The sequence below is a fragment of the Sylvia atricapilla genome, chromosome 2 (assembly GCF_009819655.1).
Source record: "Sylvia atricapilla isolate bSylAtr1 chromosome 2, bSylAtr1.pri, whole genome shotgun sequence".
Classification (NCBI taxonomy): domain Eukaryota; kingdom Metazoa; phylum Chordata; class Aves; order Passeriformes; family Sylviidae; genus Sylvia; species Sylvia atricapilla.
In genome coordinates this window covers 114587894-114613750 of record NC_089141.1, presented here as the reverse complement: position 1 = coordinate 114613750, position 25857 = coordinate 114587894, and the positions used below count along the sequence as shown (strand labels likewise).

At 51.1% G+C, this 25857-nt stretch overlaps 2 protein-coding genes across 2 annotated transcripts in view; both read left to right on the top strand.

Annotated features, from left to right (window-relative positions):
• RRM1 (ribonucleotide reductase catalytic subunit M1) overlaps positions 1-25857 on the top strand; it is a 516096-nt gene that overhangs the window by 120017 nt on the left and 370222 nt on the right. The window lies entirely within an intron of this gene.
• Positions 4540-9388, top strand: KCNE1 (potassium voltage-gated channel subfamily E regulatory subunit 1). Its single transcript, XM_066340232.1, is given in 4 exon segments — positions 4540-4744; positions 4746-4782; positions 8969-8988; positions 8990-9388. Coding segments are annotated over 4 exon segments (609 nt in total). The 5' UTR covers positions 4540-4591.

Sequence of the window (25857 nt, the reverse complement as noted above, 5' to 3'; positions counted from 1 at the left end):
GACACGTGGTCCCTGCCTGGTGAGAAGGGACAAGGAATGGATTCTTTAAAATATAAAAATTAGGCTTCTATCAACACAGAAATTTGAAAGAAGCCCCCCGATTTCCTAGCGAGGCAAAGGCAGCAGGATTTCTCATCAAAGAAAGAACCTGGAAGAGATGGTTGGAAATGGAAGCACCAGCTATTTTAGGACAAGATGCTGAATATCACACCAAACCAGCCTGAAATCACCCCACAATAATTTCTAAGATTCGTTTCATTTAATGGATGGAATCTTGCATCTCAGAAAAAAATACAGACAGAAAAAAATTTTTTTTTTTTTTTTTTTGGTGAGAAATTCACATTTTCCACGTGGGGAAAAAAAAAATAAGAGCTCTTCCTTGGGTGTCCCCAGAGCTCCCTGCACATCCCTGTCCCCTCAGCAGGAAAAGCAGCAGGTGGAAAAGGCCAGCTCTACAGAGATGGGACACCTGAGAGGTGTTTTTAAAAAGATTTTCTCCCATGATCAATCTCACAGAAGGGCGACACACAGGAGGTGGAAAACTCAAGGCCATTCTTTCAGAAGCCGAGTTATTTCTTGGTTCTACAACGCCTCAAAAACGCTTTTTGTCACACGATGCTGCTGCTTCTTCTCCCACCAACCACTTTTTCTTTTCCCCCACGTGGTGTTGTCACAGTGCAGCTTTCCCAGCTTTAATTCTCCAAAATCCCTGCTCTGTTTGCAAGGTTTGAAACTTATTTCCAGGTCAATCCCTCTCAACAAAGTCCTCTCTATGCCGTGGCCTTTTCCAAGTCAGCTGATCTCAGAGTTTGCACACAGATGTGGGAGCTTCCAGTCAGGTTTGGAGGATCCTCTATAAATTTTTCACACAGGAATTTCTCTTCTCCTCTCGCTTAGAAAAATTTATAAGTTAAATTAAAAAAATAATAAAAATATTTAATAAATTAATTCATTAAAATATATAATAAAAATATTTAAAAAACAAAAATATTTAAAATATAAAAATAATAAATAATAATAAAAACAGACTATTTAGGAGACAGAAAAGCAAAAGTTCCAGCCAGGGTGGAACTTTTTTCATCAGAAAGCACATCCTTCCCTTTCAAATTTAATTGAAATCCTTCCATTTCAAATTTTGTGTTTTAAGGATTGCCCTGTTGCATATTCAACAGATCTTCACGCATAATTCAAACATTCTTTTTGGGTTTTATCTGTTTCAATTCCCCTCAATCATTTTATCTGGTGGATTTGTTTGTGAGTGGCTCCACTCTGGTAACATGGGTCTCAAAAGTCTTTTTTCCTGAGGTTTCTGGTTATTTTCATTTGGATAAGGACACAGAGAGTTGCGTTTATGGAGGGATACGAGGTGACCCCTTCCCCTCCGGGAAACTTCCTGGTTTTGTCAGTTTAGATGTCACAAAAAGAAAAAATAAAACCAGTCTTTTTACTATTAACACTATGTTACAATCAGAAAATACCTTTATCACTTTTCTAAACTCTGTTAATAAAGCATAATACAGTAAAATTATAGATACAGTATTCATTCCAGTATTTGTGAAAGGCCTAAATATAAATATAAATATAAATATAAATATATAATACATAATATATAATACATAACATATAATATATCATATATCATATATCATATATAATATATCAATCATATATCATATATCACATATCACATATCATATGTCATATATCATATATCATATATCATATATCACACATCATATATCATATATCATATATCATATATCATATAGAATGCATAATACATAATATATAATGAATAATATATAATATTATATGTATTATATAATATATATAATAAACAACATATATAATGTAGGATTTATAGTATATAATATAGAATATATAGTATATAATATCAATTTATAACGTATAATATCAATTTCTAATGTATAATATGCATTTATCACACCAGTCTGGATCTCTCCTGGGTCCAATGCACTGTGGCCACCCCAGAGGGAGCCTTTGCTGCTCTGACCCCATTTCTGAGCTTTCTGCAAAGCTGATTTAATCCATTTATTTCATCAAATGGCTTTATTGATTTATTAGTTTCCCTAATCAACCTCGGCCCATCCTTCCAGCAGCTTTTCCTGATCCAGTGCTGGGTTAAAACTTCAGATATTTTGGGGGAGTTCACACCCTCAGACACAACATTCCTTCATCTTCCAGGGTTTTGGCCTCAAGCTGATGCTGCTGCTCTGGGGAAGGGAATTTCCTCCTCCTGGACTACCCCTGCAGCTTCTCCCTCTTTCTTGGGCCTGTGTCAGGTTTTAAAATTCACCTAAAAGATCTCAAAGGGGAATTCCCTGGGGGCTGTTAAAACAAGATCAGATCCAGTTCTCGGCTTCCCGAGGGCGAAGGAGAACTGAATTGGGCAGCTCTGGAGGGGAGAAACTGAGCAGGCAGGGGGCAGAAAGGCAGATTTTACCAGAGATTTGGGCCAGTCTGGGGAATTAATCCCAAAAGGAGCAGCAGCTCAGGCAAGGGGAGCAGGGGCTGCATCCTCACCCTGAGGGAAAACGGAATAAAGCTCTGGAAAAGTGGGCACCAAGGAAATGCTGAGATAGTTTCATTCGTTTTGTTTAAATGTCCAAATCACCCCTTCGATTCCTCTCTCCAGCTGCTGCCCAGGGAACAGCAGCTGGCAAAGAGTGTCAGGCAAGGAGGGGCCATCCCATCCCACCCCATCCCATCCCAGGATCCCATCCAATCCCACCCCATGCCACCCCATGGATCCCATCCCATCCCATCCCATCCCATCCCATCCCATCCCATCCCAGGATCCCACCCCATCCCACACCATGGATCCCATCCCATCTCATCCATCCCATCTAATCCCATGGATCCCTTCCCACCTCTTCTCACCCTTTCCCCCCCACCCCATCTCATCCCAGGATCCAATCCATCCCATCCCATCCAATCCCATCCCACCCCATCCCATCCCATCCCACCCCATCCCATCCCATCCCATCCCTTCATCCCATCCCATGGATCCCACCCCATGGATCCCATCCCATCCCAGTCCCCGTTCTCATCCCCATCCCCTATCCCTGCCATGGGGTGGCTGTGCCCATTCCTGGCCCCAGGAATGCTCAGGGGATGTTACCCCACACCAGCAGCATCCTCTGAAGGACTTCAAATGTATCTCTGAAAGCTGATAAATCCATTTTGTAGCTTCCAGGTGGGCACTGGTGGATCCCAGTTATCCCTGATCCAGCTCAGGGGTAACCACAGGCATTTATTCCTCAGGTACAAAGTGGAGGGTGAAGTTTTGGGTGGAGTTTTCAATGTTTTGGTGAGCGAGTGCTCCCTTCAGTGAGGTGAGCCCTGAAATGACCTTCCCTTCCTCCTCACACCCCAAAACGTGCGTTATCCCTGGAGGATGGGGCTCGAGGAGTGCCAGGGCAGCACCTCTGGGGTGGGCAGAGCTCCTGGGGGCTGCAGGAGCCAGGGAGAGGCTGGAGCAGTGCCAGGAGGGATTGAGGGTGGATTTTAGGTGCCCAGAGGGCTCAGGCACTGCCCAGGCTCCCCAGGGAATGGGCACTGCCAGAGCTCCAGGAGCCTTTGGACACCCAGGGATGCCCAGAGGGGGGATTGTTGGGGGATCTAGACAGAGACACAAGATCCCTGTGGCTTTATTCCCACTCAGACCATTCCATAATCCCCTCTCTGCTGCTCTGCTCTACCTTTAGCTGCACATTCCCCATGACAGGAGCTGCTGTGGTGTCCCCTCAGCACCTCCCACCTGGGCACCTGCCCCGGGCACGGCTCCTGCTGCTCAGAGCCCGGCAGTTTCCCTGTTCTCCTGCAGCTCAGAGCCACGCCGGGACACTGCCAGCCCTGCACCCTGCAGCAACCACCGGCCTCCCAGCCACCACCAACCAGGGCTTTTTCCATCCATCTCCTCCTCGCCCTGCGGCCGCCAGGTGCGTGCGGGAGCTCCGGGGTGGGAACGGGGCTGGGGAGAAGCTGGGAAGCTCCAGGAGCTCAGCAGAGCTGAACTGATGGAGGAGCAGGAGCTCTGCTGCCAGCCTTTGTTTGCTGTTCCAGCCGTGCCACTGTTTGCTCCTTGGGGCCAGCAGCCCTCCCGAGGCATCCCGTGGGATAAACTCGCTTAGGTTTGGTTATTTTTTGGTTTTTTTTTTTTTTTTTTAAGGGAGGATTGTTGGGTTTTTCTGCTTTGGAATAGTGGGATGTATATACTGCGTGCAAGAAAAAAAAATAATAATAATAATTTTGGCTTGTGATCAGAGCAAAGTCGGAGGTCTGGGGAGAATTCAGTGCAAAAGTGCTGCTTTTAAAAGCCACAGCAGGAGCCGAATGAGGCTGTGCCCAGGTGAGCAGAGAAGGATTGCCCTGCAGAGGCAGAGGGCTGCAGAAGGTGTTTGCAGATCCCTTCCTGCAGCAGCTTTTCCTCCTGGGCTGTGCTGCTGCCCCAGGAGCAGTGCCCTGGATGCTGCTGAGTTGCAAAATTCCCGGGAGGGAGCTGGAGCGAGGAAATGAGGCTGCCTTGTGCAATGGAGAAACGGTGTCTGACCTACTCATCCCTGAAGGAATGGCAGGGACACGAGCCAGGGAGGTCAGTGGATCTTTGATGGAGGTGGAGAAGCACCAGAAGAGCTGCAAGGCAGAAAATCTGGGAGGTGGGTGACGTGCCGGGCTGATTTTTGCTCTGAGAGCAGCACAGGCTTTATTTCTGTGTCATCAAAACCACAGGAAGCTGTGATAGAGCTGTGTTTTCTCAAGGTGAGTGTTCCTGGAGACTGCCTGGGTGTCTGGGGCTGGCTGCTGACGCTTTTGGCAGCAACAGGAGAGAGGCTTGGAGATGTTTGCTCGGTGGGAATGGAAATAGAGGCGCTGTGATTTGGGAGAGCTGAGAAAATGGCATTGAAATGTGGCATTTCACATCCACCTCTGTTTGTGTGACGGATAGCACATCGAAACCTCAGCAGGGGAGAGAAGGAGAGGCAGCCAGAGTCAGTTTTCATGGAATCAAGGAAGGTTTGGGCTGGGAAGGGACATTAAAGATCGTCCCATTCCAAACATAAACCATGGGCAGGGACACCTCCCACTGTCCTTCCAGTCTGCTCCAAGTGTCCAACCTGGCCTTGGGCACTGCCAGGGATCCAGGGGCAGCCACAGCAAATCTGGGAATTCTATTCAGGTCTGCCCACCCTCCCAAGGAGGAAATTTTTCCTAATATCTGCTCTAAACCTGGAATTTTTTTCAGTCTGAAGCCATTCCCTGTGTCCTGTCCCTGCAGCCCTTGGGAATTGTCTCTCTCCAGGTTTCCTGGGGCTCCTTCAGGCCCTGCAAGGCCACCCTGAGCTCAGCCCAAAGCTTCTCCTGTCCAGGCTGAACAATCCCAGCTGTGGCAGCCTTTCCTCCCAGCAGAGCTGCTCCAGCCCTCTGCTCATCCTGGAGCCTCCTCTGGCCTCTCTGCACCACCCAACGCTCGAGGACAAAATTCCTGTTGAGCTCCAAAGCCACAAATCTGAGGTGCATTCCAGGACAGAAAATTCCCTCTTCCCTTTTCAACCCTGGTGGCACCAGCAGCTTCTGGCTGCACCTTCTCTGGAGCTGAGCTTCTGGAGATCAGCCCAGCTCAGCCAGGGCAGGAAGGGCCAGGATCTAGGCACTGGGAGCAGGATCCAGGATCAAGGAGCAGGATCCAGGCAGGATCAGCCTCCTTTGCAGCAGCTGTGCTGTGCCTTTGTTGGGAAGCAGCCGGGTGTCAGTCTGTCCTGCCATTCCCACAGCTGGCAGCAGCTCCACGAGGTGCCACATCCAGCTGCAGTTCCCTGTGTCTGGAGTCCAAACCAAATCCTCAGCTCTGCTGTGACATTCCCAGTGCCTCAGCCCCCAAACAGGCACCAGGAGCTCTCCAGAGCTTCCTCTTGGCCTCACACCCAGCTGGGATCAGACTCTGGGAAGTGGCTCCTGGAGTGGCTTTGGGAGCACCCAGCCCACGGCTGCAGGGATTTGGGTGCTGAAGGGATCAGGCACAGGTCATGAAATCCCAGAATCCCAGAATCCCAGACTGGTTGGGGTTGGAGGGACCTCAAAGCCCATCCAGTGCCAGCCCTGCCATGGCAGGGACACCTCCCAGTGTCCCCAGTGTCCGGGCTGGCCTTGGATGGAGCCCCAGGAAACCTGGAGAGTGACAATTCCCAAGGGCTGCAGGGACAGGAGCCAGGGAATGGCTTCCCAGTGCCCAGGGCAGGGCTGGCTGGGCTCTGGGGCAGGAATTGTTCCCTGGCAGGGTGGGCAGGGCTGGCACAGGGTGCCCAGAGCAGCTGTGGCTGCCCCTGGAGCCCTGGCAGTGCCCAAGGCCAGGCTGGAGCAGCCTGGAACATTGGGAAGGTGTCCCTGCCCATGGATCAGGATGAGTTTTAAGCTCCCTCCCACCCCAAACCATTCTGGGATTCCACAAGAATCCTCCACCTCGTGATAAATTTCTCAATGTTTCAGCCTCAAAGCCCTGAGTGCTGAGTTCACAGTGAAAATCAGCACAAGGAGCTGTTAATTAACAATTAATTCATGCGTGTGACCCTCCCCATGTGTGCAGGAGTTGTGTTCCCTTGGCTGGGGCAGGCACAGAACATCCCAGGGAAACCTTCTCCTCCTCAGGGCTGTTGGCTCCTGCCTCTGTCCCTCTGCTTCAGCAGCTCCTTGTGCAGCTTTTATTCTGTAACCAGGCACAAACAAATCCAAGGAAGCCTCCAGGTACCTCGTGTTCCTTCAGAGCCATTCCCAGCAGCTGGAGGCTGTGCCCAGCCCTGCTCCCTCCCATGCTGAGCTCCTGGAAAACATCCCTGAGCTGCCACCATCCCCTCCCAGAGCTGTCACTCCTGCCCCGGGCTCCTTTTCAGCCTGGATGGATTAGAAATAGTTCTAAATGTACTTCCTCTTCAAAATCCCCCGCCAACAACAGCTCAGTGTTCTGGAGGAGGATTTGCTGAGCTGCTCCCGTGGATTTAAAGCCGTGGGAAGCCCTGAGAGCCACCCAGGGGAGTGCCAAGGTTGGCACAGAAGTCACCCTGAGGGGCAGTTCAGGGGGTCAAGGGCTGGTTTCCTTTTCCAGACTCATTTAAATGCGGGGCTGTGGTGGGATTGTGAGTCGTGGATGAGGAAAGGCACAGCTGGGATTGTCCAGCCTGGACAGGAGAAGCTTTGGGCTGAGCTCAGGGTGGCCTTGCAGGGCCTGAAGGAGCCCCAGGAAACCTGGAGAGAGACAATTCCCAAGGGCTGCAGGGACAGGACACAGGGAATGGGTTCAACCTGAGAAATTCCAGGTTTAGAGCAGATATTAGGAAAAATTTCCTCCCTGGCAGGGTGGGCAGGCCCTGGAATAGAATTCCCAGATTTGCTGTGGCTGCCCCTGGATCCCTGGCAGTGCCCAAGGCCAGGCTGGACACTTGGAGCACCTGGGACAGTGGGAGGTGTCCCTGGGACAGTGGGAGGTGTCCCTGCCGTGGCAGGAGGTGAAATGAGATTATATTTGAGGTCTCTTCCAACCCCAAACTGATTTTATGATTTGATGTTCCTGGCTGCTTCAGGAACTGCTCCTTTTTCCCATGGGGTCAATCCTTCAGGAACTGCTCCAGTGTGGATCGTTTTTCCATGGGGTCAGTCCTGTAGGAACTTCTCCCTTTTCCATGGGGTCATTTCTTTAGGAACTGCTCCAACCTGGAGCCCCTTTGGGGTCCCAGGTCCCACCAGCAAACCTGCTCCAGGGTGAGCTCCTCTCTCCACATTTATTTTTGTGGAAAAGATGAAGACTGAAGTTGGAAATCCCTCGGAGACAACTGAACTTTCCCCTCAGCTCATCAATCCAGGATCACTCACGGGCACATGGTGTTCTGCTCCAGACTTAGGGCTTGAACTCTTCCTTTTTGCTCTTTTTCTTAAAATGACCCTGGGGATCATTAAACCGATCCTTGAAGGATGCTTGAACTAATCCTGGGGATTTGGGGATGCAGTGCTGACAGGATTCCTCTGATTAAGTGATTTTCAGTGGCACTGAAAAGGGCAAAGGGACCCTTCAGCCTCTCGTGTGGGACTGTCAGAGCTGAGGCTGTGCTTGGGAAGCTTCTGGGTGTTCCCATTTCCTGCTCCTGGAGCTCTGGCAGTGCCCATTCCCTGGGGAGCCTGGGCAGTGCCTGAACCCTCTGGGGGCAGAGCCTGGCCCTAAAATCCCCCCTCAATCCCTCCTGGGTGCTGTCAGGGCACAAGGAGCAGAGATGGAGCTGTCCCTTGGACACTTCTCCTGCCTGGGGGGCTCAGGGTGGGACCCCTGAGCTTCAAACAGCAGCAGGGAGGTGGGGATGAGGTTCTGTGACAGCTCCACACCATGAGGGACCATCTGTGGAGCCCGGGGGTGTTCTGAAGGTGTCAGTGGGTGAAACGAGTCCCCCGAAGTCCCCCCGGGGCTGGCTCAGTTCCTTGGGAGGCTTTGGGGGAATATTTCAGGGATAGGGCAAAAGATCCGAAAGAGGCTCTTACCCCCAGGGTTGATCCAAGACGTTTATTCCAGGAGGGGAAATGAGGGCAAGGGAAGTCCAGAAGGAGGGAAAAAGGGCTGGAGCCTTGGAAGGCAAGAGCAAGAAAAAGGAAGAACAGAGCCTTATCAAGGTTTCTGTCCAGGGGGGACGGCTGGATCTCATCCAATTGGGTCAAGAAAGGAAGGAAGGGTAAAACTACATGGTTACAGGCTTCAGGGATCCTGGGGAAAAAACCATTCCCCAGAGAAATACAACAAGTGTCTGTGGGCTCAGCCCTGGGTTGCTGGTTGGGAGAGGAGATGGAGCTCTCCACATCCACCCAGACCCTCAGAGGCAAATCCCTCACTGAGGAGAGCAACCAGGGAAGGGAGAGAGAGGAAATCCCACCTTTGCCTGATGCCACCCCTTGGGTTTTACCCTTTTTGCAGCCGAGGGAAGGAAGAAGTGCCCGAGCGCCGGAGATGGGAACGTGGGCGCTGTCCAACGCCACGGCCCCGAGCCTTCTCCTCTCCAAACTCCTCCAGGAGTGCCTGGGACGGACCAACACCTCTGCCCCTCCTCAGCTCAGGGCTGCCAGCGACAGCCTGGAGATCATCTACGTGCTGCTGATGCTGGGCCTCTTTGGCTTCTTCACGGTGGGCGTGCTGGTGACCAACCTGCGGGCGCGGCGCCTCGAGGGGCCCCGCGACCCCTACCACACCTACATCGCCACCGACGCCTGGCACCAGAAGGACAGGCAGTACTTCCAGGCCAAGCTCATGGAGAATTACAAGCTCTGCTGCGTCCTGGAGAACCAGCTGGCCGTGGAGCAGCCGGCCGTGAAGATCCCCGAGGAGAAATCTCCCTAAGGAAAGGAGGGGACGGGGATTTGTGGGATGATGTGAGTGATGGCTGCTGTGAGAAGGAGCTGCTGGACCTTCTGCAGAGCCACAGGCCTTGGCCAAGCTGAAGGAGCAGTGCTGGTGAAAATAATGGATTTGGGATGTCCCAGTGCTGCCCCAGCCCCCAAACAGGCACCAGGAGCTCTCCAGAGGTTCCTCTTGGCCTCACACCCAGCTGGGATCAGACTCTGGGAAGTGGCTCCTGGAGTGGCTTTGGGAGCACCCAGCCCATGGCTGCAGGGATTTGGGTGCTGAAGGGATCAGGCACAGGTCATAAAATCCCAGAATCCCAGACTGGTTGGGGTTGGAGGCACCTCAGAGCCCATCCAGTGCCAGCCCTGCCATGGCAGGGACACCTCCCAGTGTCCCCACTGTCCAGGCTGGCCTTGGATGGAGCCCCAGGAAACCTGGAGAGAGACAATTCCCAAGGGCTGCAGGGACAGGACACAGGGAATGGCTTCCCAGTGCTAGAAGGAAGGGTTGTACTGGATATTGGGCAGGAATTTGTGGCTGTGTGGATGAAGAGGCCCCAGATTTGCTGTGGCTGTCCCTGGATCCCTGGCAGTGCCCAAGGCCAGGTTGGACACTTGGAGCACCTGGGACAGTGGGAGGTGTCCCTGCCCAAGGGAATGGGATGAGTTTTCTCTCTCTTCCAACCCAAACCATTCCGGGATTCTCTGATTCTCTATAAAGGCAAATCTTGGTGTTGCTGGTGTAAAATTAGGGCCTAATTAGGACCTAATTAGAACCAAACACGGGGCAGAGGTGTTAATTACCAAGCATGGCTTAGACAATCATTTTCCAGAGAGACCAAATTCTCCCGAGAAAAAAGCAGCTGAAAGATTTCATTTGCATTTTTGTCCAACTTAGAACAATGATTTTATAAATTCTCCAATGCTGTGCTGACCTATTTCCTTCAGAACTGTTCCCCTCTTAGGGATAAAATATTAGGAAAAGTTTCCCTTTTTTTTTAATTTTTCTGAAAAATATTTCCTTGGAAGAACTCAGACTTTGAAGGGAAACTTCAGTGACTGTGGCACTTGGGGAGGTGGGTTAATGCTGGGTTAAGGGTTGGACTCAAAGATCTTGGATGGCTTTTCCAAGCTCAGGGATTCCATGATTCTGGTTCCTGACAGGACTCCCCGACTGCTCTTGCTGGGACCAGTCAATTTAATTCCCTTCCTATGGATGGGAAATTGATCCTGGCAGCAAATTCCATGTGCAAAGATTGAGTCTGTGCCATGGATGTGGGTAACACTCCCAAATTCCAACCCCAATGAATTATCCCACAAGCCCCAAGTGGCAGCCCCTGCTTGGGAAGGGAATTTCCACTGTGGGAAGAACAATTCTGTAATTTCTGCTCTTTAATCACACGGAGGTGATGTCTGTGCTCAGCTCAGATTCCACGAGCAGCTGCTGCAGCTCCAAGGATCCAACCCAAAATCCACAGCAGGAAGCTTTTCCTGCCCTTTTCCCTCCTCCAAGGCCAGGTCTGGAGGGACAAATTCAGCTGCTGTGGCACCGACCATCTTTTAACCTCCCTGTTAAAAGGAGAAATCCATCTCCCCTGGACACTGTGCTCCTTAAAACAGCAGCTTTGCCAGCTTGGAGCTGCTTGGGGATGAAGGATACAACAGCGTGGGCAGGAGTGAGGATTTTATTTCTGCTCTGCAGATACAAATCTAATTTTTAGCTGCTGGAGAGGAAAGAGAAGTGAGGAAAGCTGGAAAAAGAACCAGAGCAGCTGCTCCCAAGGAGCTTGGACAGGGAAGCGATTCCAGCAGAGCCCTTTTCCAGACACTTCTTCAGCACTGCTCTTTCCTCTGAGCAATATCCCAGCCGTGTCTGTGTGCCCAGAACACTCAGGACGCTCCAAACGCAGGCCTGGGTTTTTTAAAAAAAGATATTTATATAGTGCCTACCATTAAACTGAGGACAAGATCCACATTTTCAGTGTCTGGAGCAGCTTTGGAAAATCTCCAGCAGTTTAATTATCCCAGTCACTTTTTTTTTTTCCCTCTAGAGGAATGGAAACACCAGCCCAGCTTTGGAAAAAATGTTGATTTCTCAGTTTGGGTGCTGCTCTTTTGGGATTTCAGTGTTTAGGACTTGAAATCTTTTGGGATTTCAGTGTTTAGGACTTGTCCTGGGAGAGGATCTGCAGAACCCCTGGCCCTGGCTGAAACTTGCACCAAAACGTGCCTTTAATGCCCTTAAACCCTTAACTCGAGTTAATTAAAACCTTCAATTCATGAGAACATTTAATGACATTTATTACACCTTCCATGACATTAAACCCTTTGAGTGAAGCTTCCCCCCAGGGCTCCCTCCAGCCCAGGGATTTTCAGGGATTTTGAGTCATTTTATTTTCATAACTCCAAGGGAGAGTTCTTTGTGAGGAGGATGATGCTCAGCATCAATTGTATCTTTTTTTTTCTTTCCTTTTTTTTTTCTTTTAGCAGCTCTGCCTTTTTATTTAATTGCAACTTAAAAAGAGAGGAGGTCTCAGAGCTCAGCTTTGCTGTGCCACCCTCACCCCTCTGTGGATTCCCACCGTGAGCTTGCACCTTTCAATCTTGGACCTCTCTTTCCCCACTGTGTTTTGTTGGTTTTTTTTTTTTTTTTCACTTGTACAGAGCAATAAAATCTGAATTTCAAGCTCTGCTCGTGGATGTTGGCTTGTTTTTCCCCTCTCAACCTGTTCCACAGGCTCAGGGGAGGGAGCAGATCCTCCCCAGCAGGCACCCACTCAGCCGTCCCCTCTCTCCAGCCGATTAACCAGGTGCTGGGATCTCTCCCAGATCTGCACAAATATCCAAACGGCAGCAGCGAATTCCTCAGCTGCAGCTCACTGCCCGGGGTTTGCAGCCCCACGCGGAGAGTTTGGCTCCGGTGCTGGCAGCAGCAGCTGGGCACTGAGCCCTGCCCAGGGCTTTGGGGCACCTCCAGCTCCAAGGAATGGCAGCGAGCCTGGAAAAGGACATGGAAATGTTGGAGTGAGGGCAGAGGAAGGCATGGAGATGCTCTGAGGGCTCTGGAGCCAGAGCTGGGGGTGCTCCATGGAGAGGAGAAGCTCCAGGGAGAGCTCAGAGCCCTGCCAGGGCCTGAAGGGGCTCCAGGAGAGCTGCAGAGGGACTGGGGACAAGGGCTGCAGGGACAGGAGCCAGGGAATGGCTTCCCAGTGCCCAGGGCAGGGCTGGCTGGGCTCTAGGGCAGGAATTGTTCCCTGGCAGGGTGGGCAGGGCTGGAATAGAATTCCCAACAAGCTGTGGCTGCTCCTGGATCCCTGGGCCAACCCAATCTCTGATGGAATCCTTCCAAACCTGCCCATGAGAAATCCACTCACACAGAGGTGTGAGAGTGGCCCAGGCTCAGCTTGGGGACAGCCACCTGCCCATTCCCAGCTGGAAGAGAAGGTGAGGGCAGTGCTGTAGGGAAATACATCCAGGGAAAGACTCTAGGTGTTTATATCCAGTTACCCCAGAGCCAGGGAAGCAAATCCGGGCTGATGTGAGGCAGCTCTGCAGCCTGAGAGCTCATCCTTTCCTTTCCCCATCCTGGAGAACTCCAAACTCTTCTTTCCCATCTCATGGACAACTGCAGCTGGTGCATCTTTATTTGACCAGCAGACATCTTCAGAGCTGCAGGGATGGGAGCTCAAACCCCTGGGAATAAAGAGTCCAGAATAAATCCTTCCCACCAAAGGCTGAGTGAGTCTGGAGCCAGTTCCCCTGTGCCATTTTGAGTTATCAGTGCCATCTTTATTTGCAGCTGCCTGGGTCAGACCTGCTAAACCTGGAAACTTGTTCAGAGAAAAGCAGGAGGAAACTGATAAAAATAGAAGATAGGAGCAATCAGAAGCGAGCAGAACATTCTTTAGGGCTGATAACTGCTCTTATCTCGTGTAATATTGCTCCGGCATCCTGTTTCAGTTTTGCACCTTGTTATCACTGCCCCGAACTCAGTCCCCGTTCTCCTGATCCAGCTGGAGCCCTCAGCTGGGCGTGTGAAAGCTCCAGAGAGCCTTTCTCAAGGGACGGCTGCAGGGAGCAGCACAAACCCTGCACAGGAGCTGCGGGAGGTCACCGGGAATGTGGCAGGAGCTGCCCTGCAGGTGCCATCCACAGGGACCTGGAGCAGCTCCAGGAGAGCCCCGGGGGAATCTCAGGAGGTTTCACAAGGCCAAGTGCAGCCCTTGAGTGGGGACAACCCCTGGGGTCAATCCAGGCTGGGATGAGCAGATGGAGCAGCCCTGGGAGAGCTGGACCTGCCCCAGCTCAGGACCATCCTGTGCCCAGAGTGGGGATGAAGAAAGGGATTGGGATGAGGAAAGGGATTGGGATTGTGCCCTGTGCCCCCTCAGGTGAGAGCCACCTGCAGAGCTGCCCCAGCCCTGGAATTCCCAGCCCAGGGAGGACGTGGAGCTGCTGCAGAGAGCCCAGAGGAGGCTCCAGGATGAGCAGAGGGCTGGAGCAGCTCTGCTGGGAGGAAAGGCTGCCACAGCTGGGATTGTCCAGCCTGGACAGGAGAAGCTTTGGGCTGAGCTCAGGGTGGCCTTGCAGGGCCTGAAGGAGCCCCAGGAAACCTGGAGAGAGACAATTCCCAAGGGCTGCAGGGACAGGACACAGGGGATGGCTTCAAACAAAAAGATTGTAGGGTTAGTTTGGATACTGGGGACAAAATTCATCCCTGGGAGCGTGGGAAGGGGCTGGGCTGGAATTCCCAGATTTGCTGTGGCTGCCCCTGGATCCCTGGCAGTGCCCAAGGCCAGGTTGGACACTTGGAGCACCTGGGACAGTGGGAGGTGGCCCTGCCATGGTTTATCTTGGATGATAAATATCTTTAAGGTCCCTTCCAATCCCAATCCAGCCTGGGATTCTGTGACTGAACCCTGAGGATCAGGGATTGATCCCAAGTTTTTGGCCAGGGAATGCTCCTTTGGCACAGCCCCACCATCTCTGTGTGTCTTCTGTCTCCCACCACTCCCTGCTCATCCAGGTTTCTGCCAACAGCACCCTTGGCCTGCCAGGGGCTCTACAGGAGGATCTCTCCCGTTGTTCCCAACACCTGAGCTCCGTTTCCTTGTGACCTCCTGCCCCAGAGGCAGCAGGGATTTTTCAGGGGAACATGGAGCCAGCATCTGTTGGCACATGTTCTCTTTATCCAGGAAGCTTCAGGGACTTCCAGGAGTTTTTTTTTGTCCTGGCAGGATTTTTCTCAAGGTTTTATTTTGTGCTTCCTGCCCAGCAGTGCCAAAGGGAGCTGGGAAAATGGTGCAAACAAGAATTTCACACCGACCCTTCACCTGCAGGTTGATCCTTCTCATTCCACCTCTGGAACTTCCCCCCAGCAGCCCCATTCCCAGGGATTTGGGGCTGGGTGGGACCCTGAGGGATAAAACATAAAATCCTCCCCATATATTTAATTTTTTTTTTTCACTTTAACATGCAGAAGTTGTGGTGCAGGAATAGGAAAACCAGCGAGGACATCACTCAGGGACCCTCTGACACCCCAAATCCACCCTCTGTTCTCTTATTTCTGGCTTTCCTTCAAAAAAAAAGGGAGATCTCTCTCTTTACCACCAGCCCAGCTGCCTTTCCATCCAAGCCCCGACCTCGAGAAAGGAGTTGGGACAGAATTAAAGACATTTTGAATAAAAGTAAAAAGCTGAGAAACACCCAGAGCTCCAGGAGTGTTTGGACAGTGCTCCCAGGGATGCCCAGAATGGGATTTTTGGAGGGTTTGTGCAGGACCAGGGCTTGGATTTGATTCCTGTGAGTGACCTCCAGCTCAGGATATTCCATGATTTGATCCTGATCCAAATCCCACAGCTCAGTGCACCACACAGGCAATAGAAACGGAGTCTTTATCTAATAACAAATCACTTCATCCAACCTCTGCGCATTAAACAGCCTCTCCTGGATTTTTTCCATGTGCCTTTTCCTCCTCATTTGCACTCCCAGAAGTCACTGAAATGGAGAAATCACCAGGAGCTCAGAAGGATTCTTCTTTTCTCCGGCTCTGGGCAGGTTTCCTCTTCCCTCCTGGATTTCCTTCAGTGGGAACCAACACAGGCAGCACATTCCCTGCTCCAGCTTCTCCCTCTTTATTTATCCACTGGCATTTTTTAGGGATTTGCAGAGAATTAAGCTGCCTGTGGAATTTCCAAAAAGGAGAAAAGAGTTGTCCCAACTCACTGTGGTGATCAGATGTGTTTGTGGGTTTATAACACAAATTTAATGGGGTTTATTCCATGAAATTTCCCATTCCAGGAGGAGGATGAGGCTGCACCTCCTGCAGGGACCACACCAGAGTGTCCCAGTTGGTCACCAGTTACATCAGTGCCTGCTCTGGGGAGAGCCATTAAATCCCAGGGCAGGTGCCTCAGGTGAACCCATTTCACCTGGGAATCTTCAGGAGAGGGGGAAGAGGAGCCCAGGAATTCCAGAGTCAGGGACAACCCATCCCACGCCTGGCCATTCTTCCCAGATCCCAAATATCGCTCTGCTGAGGACCCCCTGCTTCCATTCCCGGGATTTTGTGGGCAGATCCCATCCAGCTGTTCCCAATCCCTGTGGATTTAGGAATACCCACTGCCTGTGGGTGGAGTGGGATGAGATGGTCCTTAAGGTCCCTTCCAGCTCCCCCATTCTGGGATTCCGCAGTGATTTTGAGAAGTCCAGGTGGATTTGGAGGAGCTCATCCCAGCAGAAATGATGCCCTGAAAGGTCACCCCTTGGGTGTGGGGACAGGGCAGAGCTTTTCCCACTCTGCGCCCTCCTCTTCCACCTCCCCAATCCCTGATGGTTCCCAGCAGTGAAACACAAGAGGTAAAAAGCTCTTGGAGAAATTTCATGGATATTTTCACCTGTTATTGGGATGTGCCAGTCTTTAATGCTCAGTTTTCCTGCCCAGCTCTCATCCTCCTGCAGGGATGGCACTGCTCCTCCCCTGGTGTCCCCAGCAGCCACCACTGCTGGCTTGGCTGTCCCAGCGCTGATGCCTGAAGTTTTATCTTTTATTCCAGGTTCTGTGGTGCCCAGGGCTGCAGCTCTGAGCTCACAGTCAGTGTCACTCAGCTCTGCACACAGCAGGGACACAAAACAAATCCTTCTCCTGCTGCACACCAAGGACACCTGGGACAAGTTTTCAGGCCCCAAAGCACAAACAAGGGTGGGCTGAGGAGAGAGAACAAGAAGGATGGGACTGCATCACCTGGGGCTGGAACTGGACAATTCAACCCCAATGTGCAAATGGAACAAAATTTATAAAAGTGTGAGACCTCGTGAGCATTTGTCCATTTTGTGTCCATTTTGTGACCATTTTGTGTCCATTTTGTGACCCTTTTGTGACCATTTTGTGTCAATTTGGGTCCATTTTGTGACCATTTTGGGTCCATTTGGGTCCATTTTGTGTTCATTTTGTGTCCATTTTGTGACTATTTTTTGTCCATTTTGTGTCCATTTTCTGACCCTTTTGTGACCATTTTGTGTCCATTTTGTGTCCATTTTGTGTCCATTTTGGGTCCATTTTGTGACCATTTTGTGACCATTTTGTGTCCATTTTGTGTCCATTTTGTGTCCATTTTGTGTTCATTTTGTGTCCATTTTGTGTTCATTTTGTGTCCATTTTGTGACTATTTTTTGTCCATTTTGTGTCCATTTTCTGACCCTTTTGTGACCATTTTGTGTCCATTTTGTGTCCATTTTGTGTCCATTTTGGGTCCATTTTGTGACCATTTTGTGTCCATTTTGGGTCCATTTTGGGTCCATTTTGTGTCCATTTTGTGACCCTTTTGTGACCCTTTTGTGACCCTTTTGGGTCCATTTTGTGACCATTTTGTGACCATTTAATGACCATTTTGTGTCCACCTTGGGTGCAGCCCTGTCCAGGCTCTTGTCCTGCCCAAGGTGGATCCTGGATGCCTTTCAATAAATACTTTATTCTCCAGCTCTGTCCAGTCTCTGCTCCAGCTCAGCCTCCCCAAGGCATCAACGTGATGTTGTCGTGGCCGAGGGCTCCTTAATGCGCAGCCAGAGGTGGCAACAGGATGTGAAGCACAGGAAGGGAGTGGCAGCTCCCAGCTCCTGGCCTGGCGGTGACACCGCTCGCGTGCCTGGAGCCGAGCCCAAAACGTGAACACCAGCCCACGGAAATGGGGATTTGTTTGGGATATTTTTTTTTTATTGTTTTCTCCTCTCTGTTTGCTCCCCAGGCACGATTAAAGGGTGATATCCAGAGCTCTGCTGCCAAGGCTGAGTCACGGGTGGCAGGAGTTGGACGTGGCCTCGAGGCGGCTGCGGATGCGCAGATCCCACACGTGATGGGAGCAGGGATGGGGTGGGATGAGCCACGGGCTGGAGCTCGTTCTGTGGCTCAGGACAGGTCCTGGCAGCCTCCTGGGCACGTGGGATGTTTTAGGGATTTGCAGAGAATTAAGCTGCCTGTGGAGTTTTCCAAAAAGGAGAAAAGAGTTGTCCCAACCCGCTGTGGTGATCAGATGCGTTTGTGGGTTTATAAGATAAATTAAATGGGGTTTTTATTCCATGAAATTTTCCATTCCAGGAGGAGGATGAGGCTGCACCTCCTGCAGGGACCACACCAGAGTGTCCCAGTTGGTCACCAGTTACATCAGTGCCTGCTCTGGGGAGAGCCATTAAATCCCAGGGCAGGTGCCTCAGGTGAACCCATTTCACCTGGGAATCTTCAGGAGAGGGGGAAGAGGAGCCCAGGAATTCCAGAGTCAGGGACAGCAGGGGACAACCCATCCCAGGCCTGGCCATTCTTCCCAGATCCCAAATATCGCTCTGCTGAGGACCCCCTGCTTCCATCCCTGGGATTTTGTGGGCAGATCCCATCCAGCTGTTCCCAATCCCTGTGGATTTAGGAATGCCCAACTGCCCATGGGGGTCACAGCAGCACCAAAAAGTGGAGTTTTGTGGCAAAGAGAGAGTCTGAGAATGGAAGGAAAGCAGCAAAATCTGCAGGGGAGTCAGTGGAGTGGTGAGAAAGCTGAACACTGGGGAAAAAAAGCTGGACAAACTGGGATAAAAAGGAAGAAAGAAACAAACTGAATGGCCTCGGGACTTTTATCATCAGAATCCCTCATTCCAGCAACATCTCTTTTTACCCTCTGGCTCACACAAACTCTTTTCTTTCACGGGATGTGCTCCTGCGCAAGGAGATTTCCAGAGTTCTCCTCTTGCTGAGGAGGGATATTGGGAATATCTGGGACTCCTGTAGGAAAAAGCAGCTCACGAGTGCCGAGAGCCCGGAGCTGTGCCAGCACCAAGCTGTTCCCACTGAGCCCTGGAGCAGGATCAGCCTGAGGGAGTGTTTTGGATAAATCCTGCAGGATTCAGAGGAGCTTTTCCTCACACCTACGCTGAGCGTGAGGAGAGACAAACAGGTCACAGAGAGCCTGGGCACCAGAAACCTGGGAATGGGATCCATCAGTTGGTTCTGACCTGCGCCGGGACCATCCACAGAATCCTGAGTGTTTTGGGTTGGAAGGGACCTTAAAGAAAAATCCTTTATTTCCACCCCTGTTGCCATGGGCAGGGACACTTTTTCCTTATCCCAGGGTGCTCCAAGCCTTGTCCAAACTGGCTTTTCCTGGGAAGCCAAGATGGCTCAGCCACCACTGAGAGCAGGAGAAGGACAGGGCAGATCCTCCCTGGGAAAGGATTTTCCATGCAGAATATCTCCAGGCTCTAACAGATCTCTCTCAACTTTTGCATAACTCTCGACAGCTTCCCCCTGGAAGTATCCAAAGCCAGCCAGGGCTGGGATAAGGAAAAATGTCCCTGCCCATGGGAATGGGATTATCTTTAAGGTTTCTGCCTCTGAGACACTTTGGAGGAGGAGGATGAGCAGGAGGAATGTTGGGGAAGTGTCGGGGAGGTTTCCTCACCCGAGCTTTAGGTGGTTTAAAGTCCTTGGCCCTCTAAAAGCCCCGAGTCGCGTCCGTGTAAGAAAGCAGAGTCCTCAAGGTCTGTTTTCAGGTTTCTCGTGTTGTTTATTATTCTATATCTCAAAATTTTCTCTGCTCCCAGCTGAGGTCTGGACAGCAGCTGGGACACGAGGCGACTGCCCACAGATGGGATGTCCCCTAACATTTATACAGATTATTACGTACTGGTTATTTACTATTTTGTGCCAATGCCCAGTGCCCACACCAGAAGTGACATTCTACTTTGGTCCAATCCACTCTGACTGCTTTGTGCCATCACCGCCCCAAAAGATGGAGGATGAGGAAGAAGGAGAAGTACATAAGGTACCACCCAAATTCCACCATCTTGTCCCCATTTACTTCTTTTCTAAAAATTCTAAGACTATTAAATTCTACATCATCTACTGTGCTAGACTACAATTTTCACATCCTGGGAGTTTGTAATTACTTCTGCAATGTTGAGAGCTTTTCCCATGGATCAAAATCAAACCCGGTGTCTCCCTGGGCTCTGTGCCAAGGTCTCCGAGCCCCCTGGACTGTCTCCACATCCCCCTGTCCAGGGCTCAAACTCCTTTTCTCAGGTCCCAGGCCATCCAAGGGGATGTCCTGGACTCCAACAGGGAAGGAGCAGCCCTCAGCATCCCAGCCTCGGGAAGAGTTCATTCCTGCAGCAAACACCTGCCAGGGCATGACCCAGATTTTTTGGGAGGAGTCACATGGAAAAGGTGCAGGGATCCAGCTGTGGCCGAGATGACCAGTGACCGATGACCAGTGACCGCTGTCCTCACGTGAGCGGTGTCACAGCCACAGTGTCACCTCCAGACATTCCTGCATCCCACTTCCTCCCGAGGGCCAGCAGCCCTGGCTCGACAGGAAATGTCACTGTCACACAGGATCCACCTGGAGTGGCCTGGGGCTGGCAGAGTGGAAAACAAGCTGGGAGGAAAGTGAGGCTGGGAAATGCTCCAGGCTGGAGCTCATCTGGGCTTGTCCAGGCTCCTCCGTGGCTCCAGGAATCCTCCACTCCTGTCTCATTCCAGCACGTGGGGATTTTAAAGGTGTTTGGTCACGTCCTGCTTTGTGCTTCCAGGTATCTTTGCTCCTGGGAGAGGGGATACAGAGATCAGATCAATTCTCACCAGCTCCTAAACCTCATCCAGGGGTTAATGCTTTAAAATCCAATATTTGGGCTTTAAAATCCAATATTTGGGCTTTAAAATCCAATATTTGGGAAAAAAATTCAAAATAATGGGACTAAAATAGCCTTGCTTGGTTTTTTTCCTTGCCTTTTGTGTTGGAAAAAATGGGATTTCAGGAAGAAAGGGGAACCAAATCCTCAGCTGTGCCCTGGCCCGTGTCCCAAAAAACTGCTGGGTGGAAACTTCCCTGTTTATTTTCCATCACTGGAAGACTGTCAGGTTTATTAAATAAACCTGGGATTAATTTTTAAATTAAATTTTATTAATATTTATTATGTGTCCCTCTCCATCCACACCTCCAGAATTCCCACCCATCCCCCTGGAGATCTTACACCACCCCAGCTCCTTCGTTCTCAGCCCTGGGAAGGGCAGCTGGATCCCCTCTGGAGGACTGGGGTCCCCTCTGGAGGATTGGGAATCCCCTCTGGAGGATTTGGATCCTCTTTGAGGGATTTGGATTCCCTCTGGAGGATTGGAATCCAATCTGGGGGGTTGGGATCCCCTCTGGAGGATTGGGAATCCCCTCTGGAGGATTGGGATCTTCTTTGAGGGATTTGGATTCCCTCTGGAGGATTTGGATTCCCTCTGGAGGATTGGGATCCCCTTTGAGGGATTTGGATTCCCTCTGGAGGATTGGGATCCCCTCTAGGATGTTGGGATCCCCTCTGGAGGATTGGGATCCTCTCTGGAGGATTGGGATCCCCTCTGGAGGATTGGGATCCCCACTGCACTGCTCTGCTGAGGACAAGGAGGAATCCTGCACCATTTTCCTGGGAATGGCAGGGGAGGAGTCCATCCTCCTGCACCAGTTAGAGGCTGACATTAATCACTGTTGTTAATTAGCAATCAAGCTCCTCTGCAAGGCAGGTTGGACTCATGGATTCTGCATCTCTCCCAGAGAATTGGGAAAATTCCTGCTGAGAGCTCAGCAATGAAACAAACCCCCAAAACTGCTCATGGAGATGGTGCTGATGCCTTGGGAAGGCTGAGCTGGAACAGAGACTGGACAGAGCTGGAGAATAAAGTAGATTTTTATTAAAAGGCCTTTAAGGATCCACCTTGGGCAGGACAAGAGCCTGGCCAGGGCTACACCCAAGGTGGACCCAAAATGGTCACAAAATGGACCCAAAATGGTCACAAATTGGACAAACAGTCACGAGGTCTCACATTTTGATAAGTTTTGGTCCATTTGCACATTGGGGTTGCATTGTCCAGTTCCAGCCCCAGGTGATGCAGTCCCATCCTTCTTGTTCTCTCTCCTCAGCCCACCCTTGTTTGTGCTTTGGGGCCTGAAAACTTGTCCCAGGTGTCCTTGGTGTGCAGCAGGAGAAGGATTTGTTTTGTGTCCCTGCTGTGTGCAGAGCTGAGTGACACTGACTGTGAGCTCAGAGCTGCAGCCCTGGGCACCACAGAACCTGGGATACAGCAAAGGGAAAACTGAAGGCAGAAGTGGGAGCTGGGGAAGGGGCTGAGCCTGGAGCAAAGGAGGCTCAGGGGGGAGCTGGTGGCTCTGCACAAGTCCCTGCCAGGAGGGGCAGGGAAAGGAGGAGAGGAAATGGCTCCAATGGCACCAGGGGAGGCTCAGGGGGGAGATTGGGCAAGGAAATTTCCCTGGCAGAGTGGTCAGGCCTTGGGATGAGCTGCCCAGGGAGGTTTGGAGTCACTGTCTGTGGAGTGTTCAGGAGCAGTCTGGAGGTGGCCCTTGGGGACAGGCCTTGGGCTGATGCTGGTGGCACTGGGGTGGCCCTGGGGGATCCTGCAGGTCCCTTCCCACCCTGATGATCCTGGGATCCTCTGAGAAGCAGAGCTGTAGGTTTAGCTCTTGGTAATGAGAGGTTTGAAACCTCTCAGCACCACATTTTGCCCCAAAATCTGGGATTTAGCTGTGCACAGCTCCCTCAGCACCGAGGTTATCCAGGAATGAGAGAGTTTCCCAAACTTTTCCTTCCCCCTGCAGCCCTCAGGACCCCTCTCCTCCAAGCAGTAACCCCTGCTTCGGATTTTCTTCCCATTTCTGCATTTGTTAGCCCAAGGTGGAGCTCACTCATGAGCTCCTGAGGCTTTTAAAGCTCTGTGTGCTCTCCAGCCGAGATTGGACGTGTGAAAAAATAAAAAAAAAATAAATAAAAAGGAGCTGAGTCTCACAGGCAGATTTAGGAACGTGCCTGACCACAAATTTAACTCCTGCTGCTGCTTCCCAAAGGCTCCTGGCTGCTGTGGGGCTCAGCTCTCCCTCTTGCTTCCCAGGAAAAAAATCAGCTGAGCTCTGAAATCCTCCCCCAGCTGAGGAAGCTGGGGCCAGGAGCTGTCTGTGCTCCAAATCCTGGTGAAATCAGGGATGTTGCAAGGGCTGCCCGGTGTTTTGTGTTGCTGCTGGAGGGGATTTGGCTCCGAAGGGGTGGAACTCGGGCTGTTTTGCCGTGTCTGAGCGGGATAAAACGCCCCTGCCCAGCTGGCAGAACAGGCTGGAAGGGCTTGGGGCAGGCAGATGGGAGCTCAGATAGGGGAGGTTGCCTCATCCAGCATCCTCTTCCCTATTCCTGGCTACTTTCTTTGCCCATCCTTTCTCCAGGAGGTGAAGCAGGAGGAGCAGGGGTGGATGTGTGCTCTGAGCAGGGACAGGGGCAATTCCTGGGGGTCTGGGCAGGGAAAGGAGCAGGACTGGATGATCCTGATGGCTCCTTTCCAGCCCAGGCAATTCCTGGGGGTCTGGATTTAATGACCCTGATGGTTCCTTCCAAGCTCAGGGAATTCCTGGGGGTTTGGATTTAATGAATCTGATGGCTCCTTCCAAGCTCAGGGAATTCCTGGGGGTTTGGATTTAATGATCCTGATGGCTCCTTTCCAGCCCAGGCAATTCCTGGGGGTTTGGATTTAATGATCCTGATGGTTCTTTCCTAACCCAGGGAATTCCTGGGGGTCTGGGCAGGGATGGGAGCTGGATTCAGTGATCCCGATGGCTCCTTTCCAGCCCAGGGAACTCCTGGACGTCCGGATTTAATGATCCTGATGGCTCCTTTCCAGCCCAGGGAATTCCTGGGGGTCTGGATTTAGTGATTCTGATGGTTCCTTCCCAACCCAGGGAATTTCTGAGGGTCTGGATTTAATGATCCTGATGGCTCCTTCCCAGCTCAGGGAATTCCTGGGGGTCTGGATTTAATGACCCTGATGGTTCCTTCCCAGCTCAGGGAATTCCTGGGGTTCTGGGCAGGACAGGGAGCTGGATTCAGTGATCCTGATGGCTCCTTCCAAGCTCAGGGAATTCCTGGGGATTTGGATTTAATGATCCTGATGGCTCCTTTCCAGCCCAGGGAACTCCTTTGCGTCCAGATTTAATGATCCTGATGGCTCCTTCCCAGCTCAAGGAATTTCTGGGGGGTCTGGATTTAATGATTCTGATGGTTCATTTTCCACCCAGGGAATTCTTGGGGGTCCGGATTTAATGATCCTGATGGTTCCTTCCCCACCCAGGGAATTCCTGGGGGTCTGGGCAGGGAAAGGAGCAAGACTGGATGATCCTGATGGCTCCTTTCCAATCCAGGGAATTCCTGGGGGTCTGGACAGGGAAAGGAGCAGGACTGGATGATCCTGATGGCTCCTTCCCAATCCAGGGTATTCCTAGGGGTCTGGATTTAATGATCCTGATGGTTCCTTCCCAGCTCAGGGAATTCCTGGGGCTCTGGATTTAGTGATCCTGGTGGCTTTTTCCCAACCCAGGGAACTCCTGGGGATCTGGATTTAATGATCCTGATGGCTCCTTCCCAGCTCAGGGAATTCCTGGGGCTCTGGATTCGATGACCCCAATGGCTCTTTCCCAACTCAAGCTATTCCACGATTCCTCTGGTGCATCCAAACACATCCAGGGGGACACCTGGATATTGCTGACAACCCGCCTAAACCCACCAAAATTTCCGGGTGTTTATAACCAATACCCAAAAAATCCTCCCAGCCCCACCATCTCCTCTCTTATCCAACAACAAAAACCCTCCCAGAAGAACTTTTCCCATTTATTTTCCCCACTGCTGACACCTCTGAGTCCTCCTCGTGCTTGATGGAGGAGACACTGTTGGGGAAGATGAATCAGAAAAACCTTATCAATATGATTGCTTAGCAAAGATTCTGAAAATATGAAACCTATAATGGGGATAGAAATGAAAGCTGACTGTGAGTTGTAGGATACTGAGTCTTAGTTACTATAGAACCTGAAAACAATGGTCTAGCTGCAGGAGAATCCCTTTGGATTGAACAATCCCTTTCTGCTGGCTGAGGGATCCAAAGGTCAATGCAGCAAAACAGAAGTTTAAAGAGTAGTTTTTAGAGTTTAAAATATAACACAGTGTGGTGATATAGTAGTTCTTACAGGCTGTGTGTAGATTCTATAGGATTTTGTGTTTTGTGTTGGTTGGTCACTGAAAAATTAGAATATTCATCACAAAAGGAGATAGAATGGATTGTAACAAAGACCTCGCTCTCTTAACTCTCTTACCTCTTCCTCTTCTCCTTCCTGCTACTCTTAACTCTCTTAACTCTCCTCTTATCTCTCCCCCTTCCTCTTCCCCCTGCTCTCGCTCTCTCCTGCTCTCTCCCCTGCCCTTTGCTCTCTCTCTCCCTTCTCTCTCAGCTCTCCCCCTGCTGTTCTCTCTCCCTCTCTCTTTGGGACTCCCCTCCAGCCCAGGCTGCTGGCTGAAGGCAAGGCCCTTTTACCCCTGCAATAAACCCACATGTTCTGGAATATCCAGGTGGGCAGAATTCCTTGTCCCAGCCGTCCGCGGATTCACCTACAACACACCTTTTATCCCCCTGTGTTTTTTTTTGGTCTCTTTTCCCGGAGCCTCCCAGGTTGTGGCATCCTGTCCCCGCCTGCCCGGGGCCACTCCCTGCAGTGATTATCCCCTACCAGCGGCAGCCCGGCCACTCCTCCCTTCTGCTCTTTAAATAGTTAAATCCCTGCAGCAGCAGCAGCCAGAGGGGACAGGAGTGCCCGGGGACGGAGCCAGGTGAGCTGGGACAACTCCGGGATGCTCTCCCAGCATCCGAGGTTTGCTTTGTCACTCGTGTGTCAGCGCTGCTTTGCTCGGTCCTTTCGAGATTTCGAGATTTTGTTGGGTTGGGTGCGTTTATTGTGTTTTGGGGTTTTTTTTCTTTTTTTTCTTTTTTTTTCGTTTTTTTCTCCCCCCGCTTTGTGAAAAATCAGCTGGGTTTAACGCTTTTGTTGTTAGGAATGGTTATTAGAAATTAGCTGGATATGGCATTAGGTGTACATAGGCATTTGGTGTATATATATA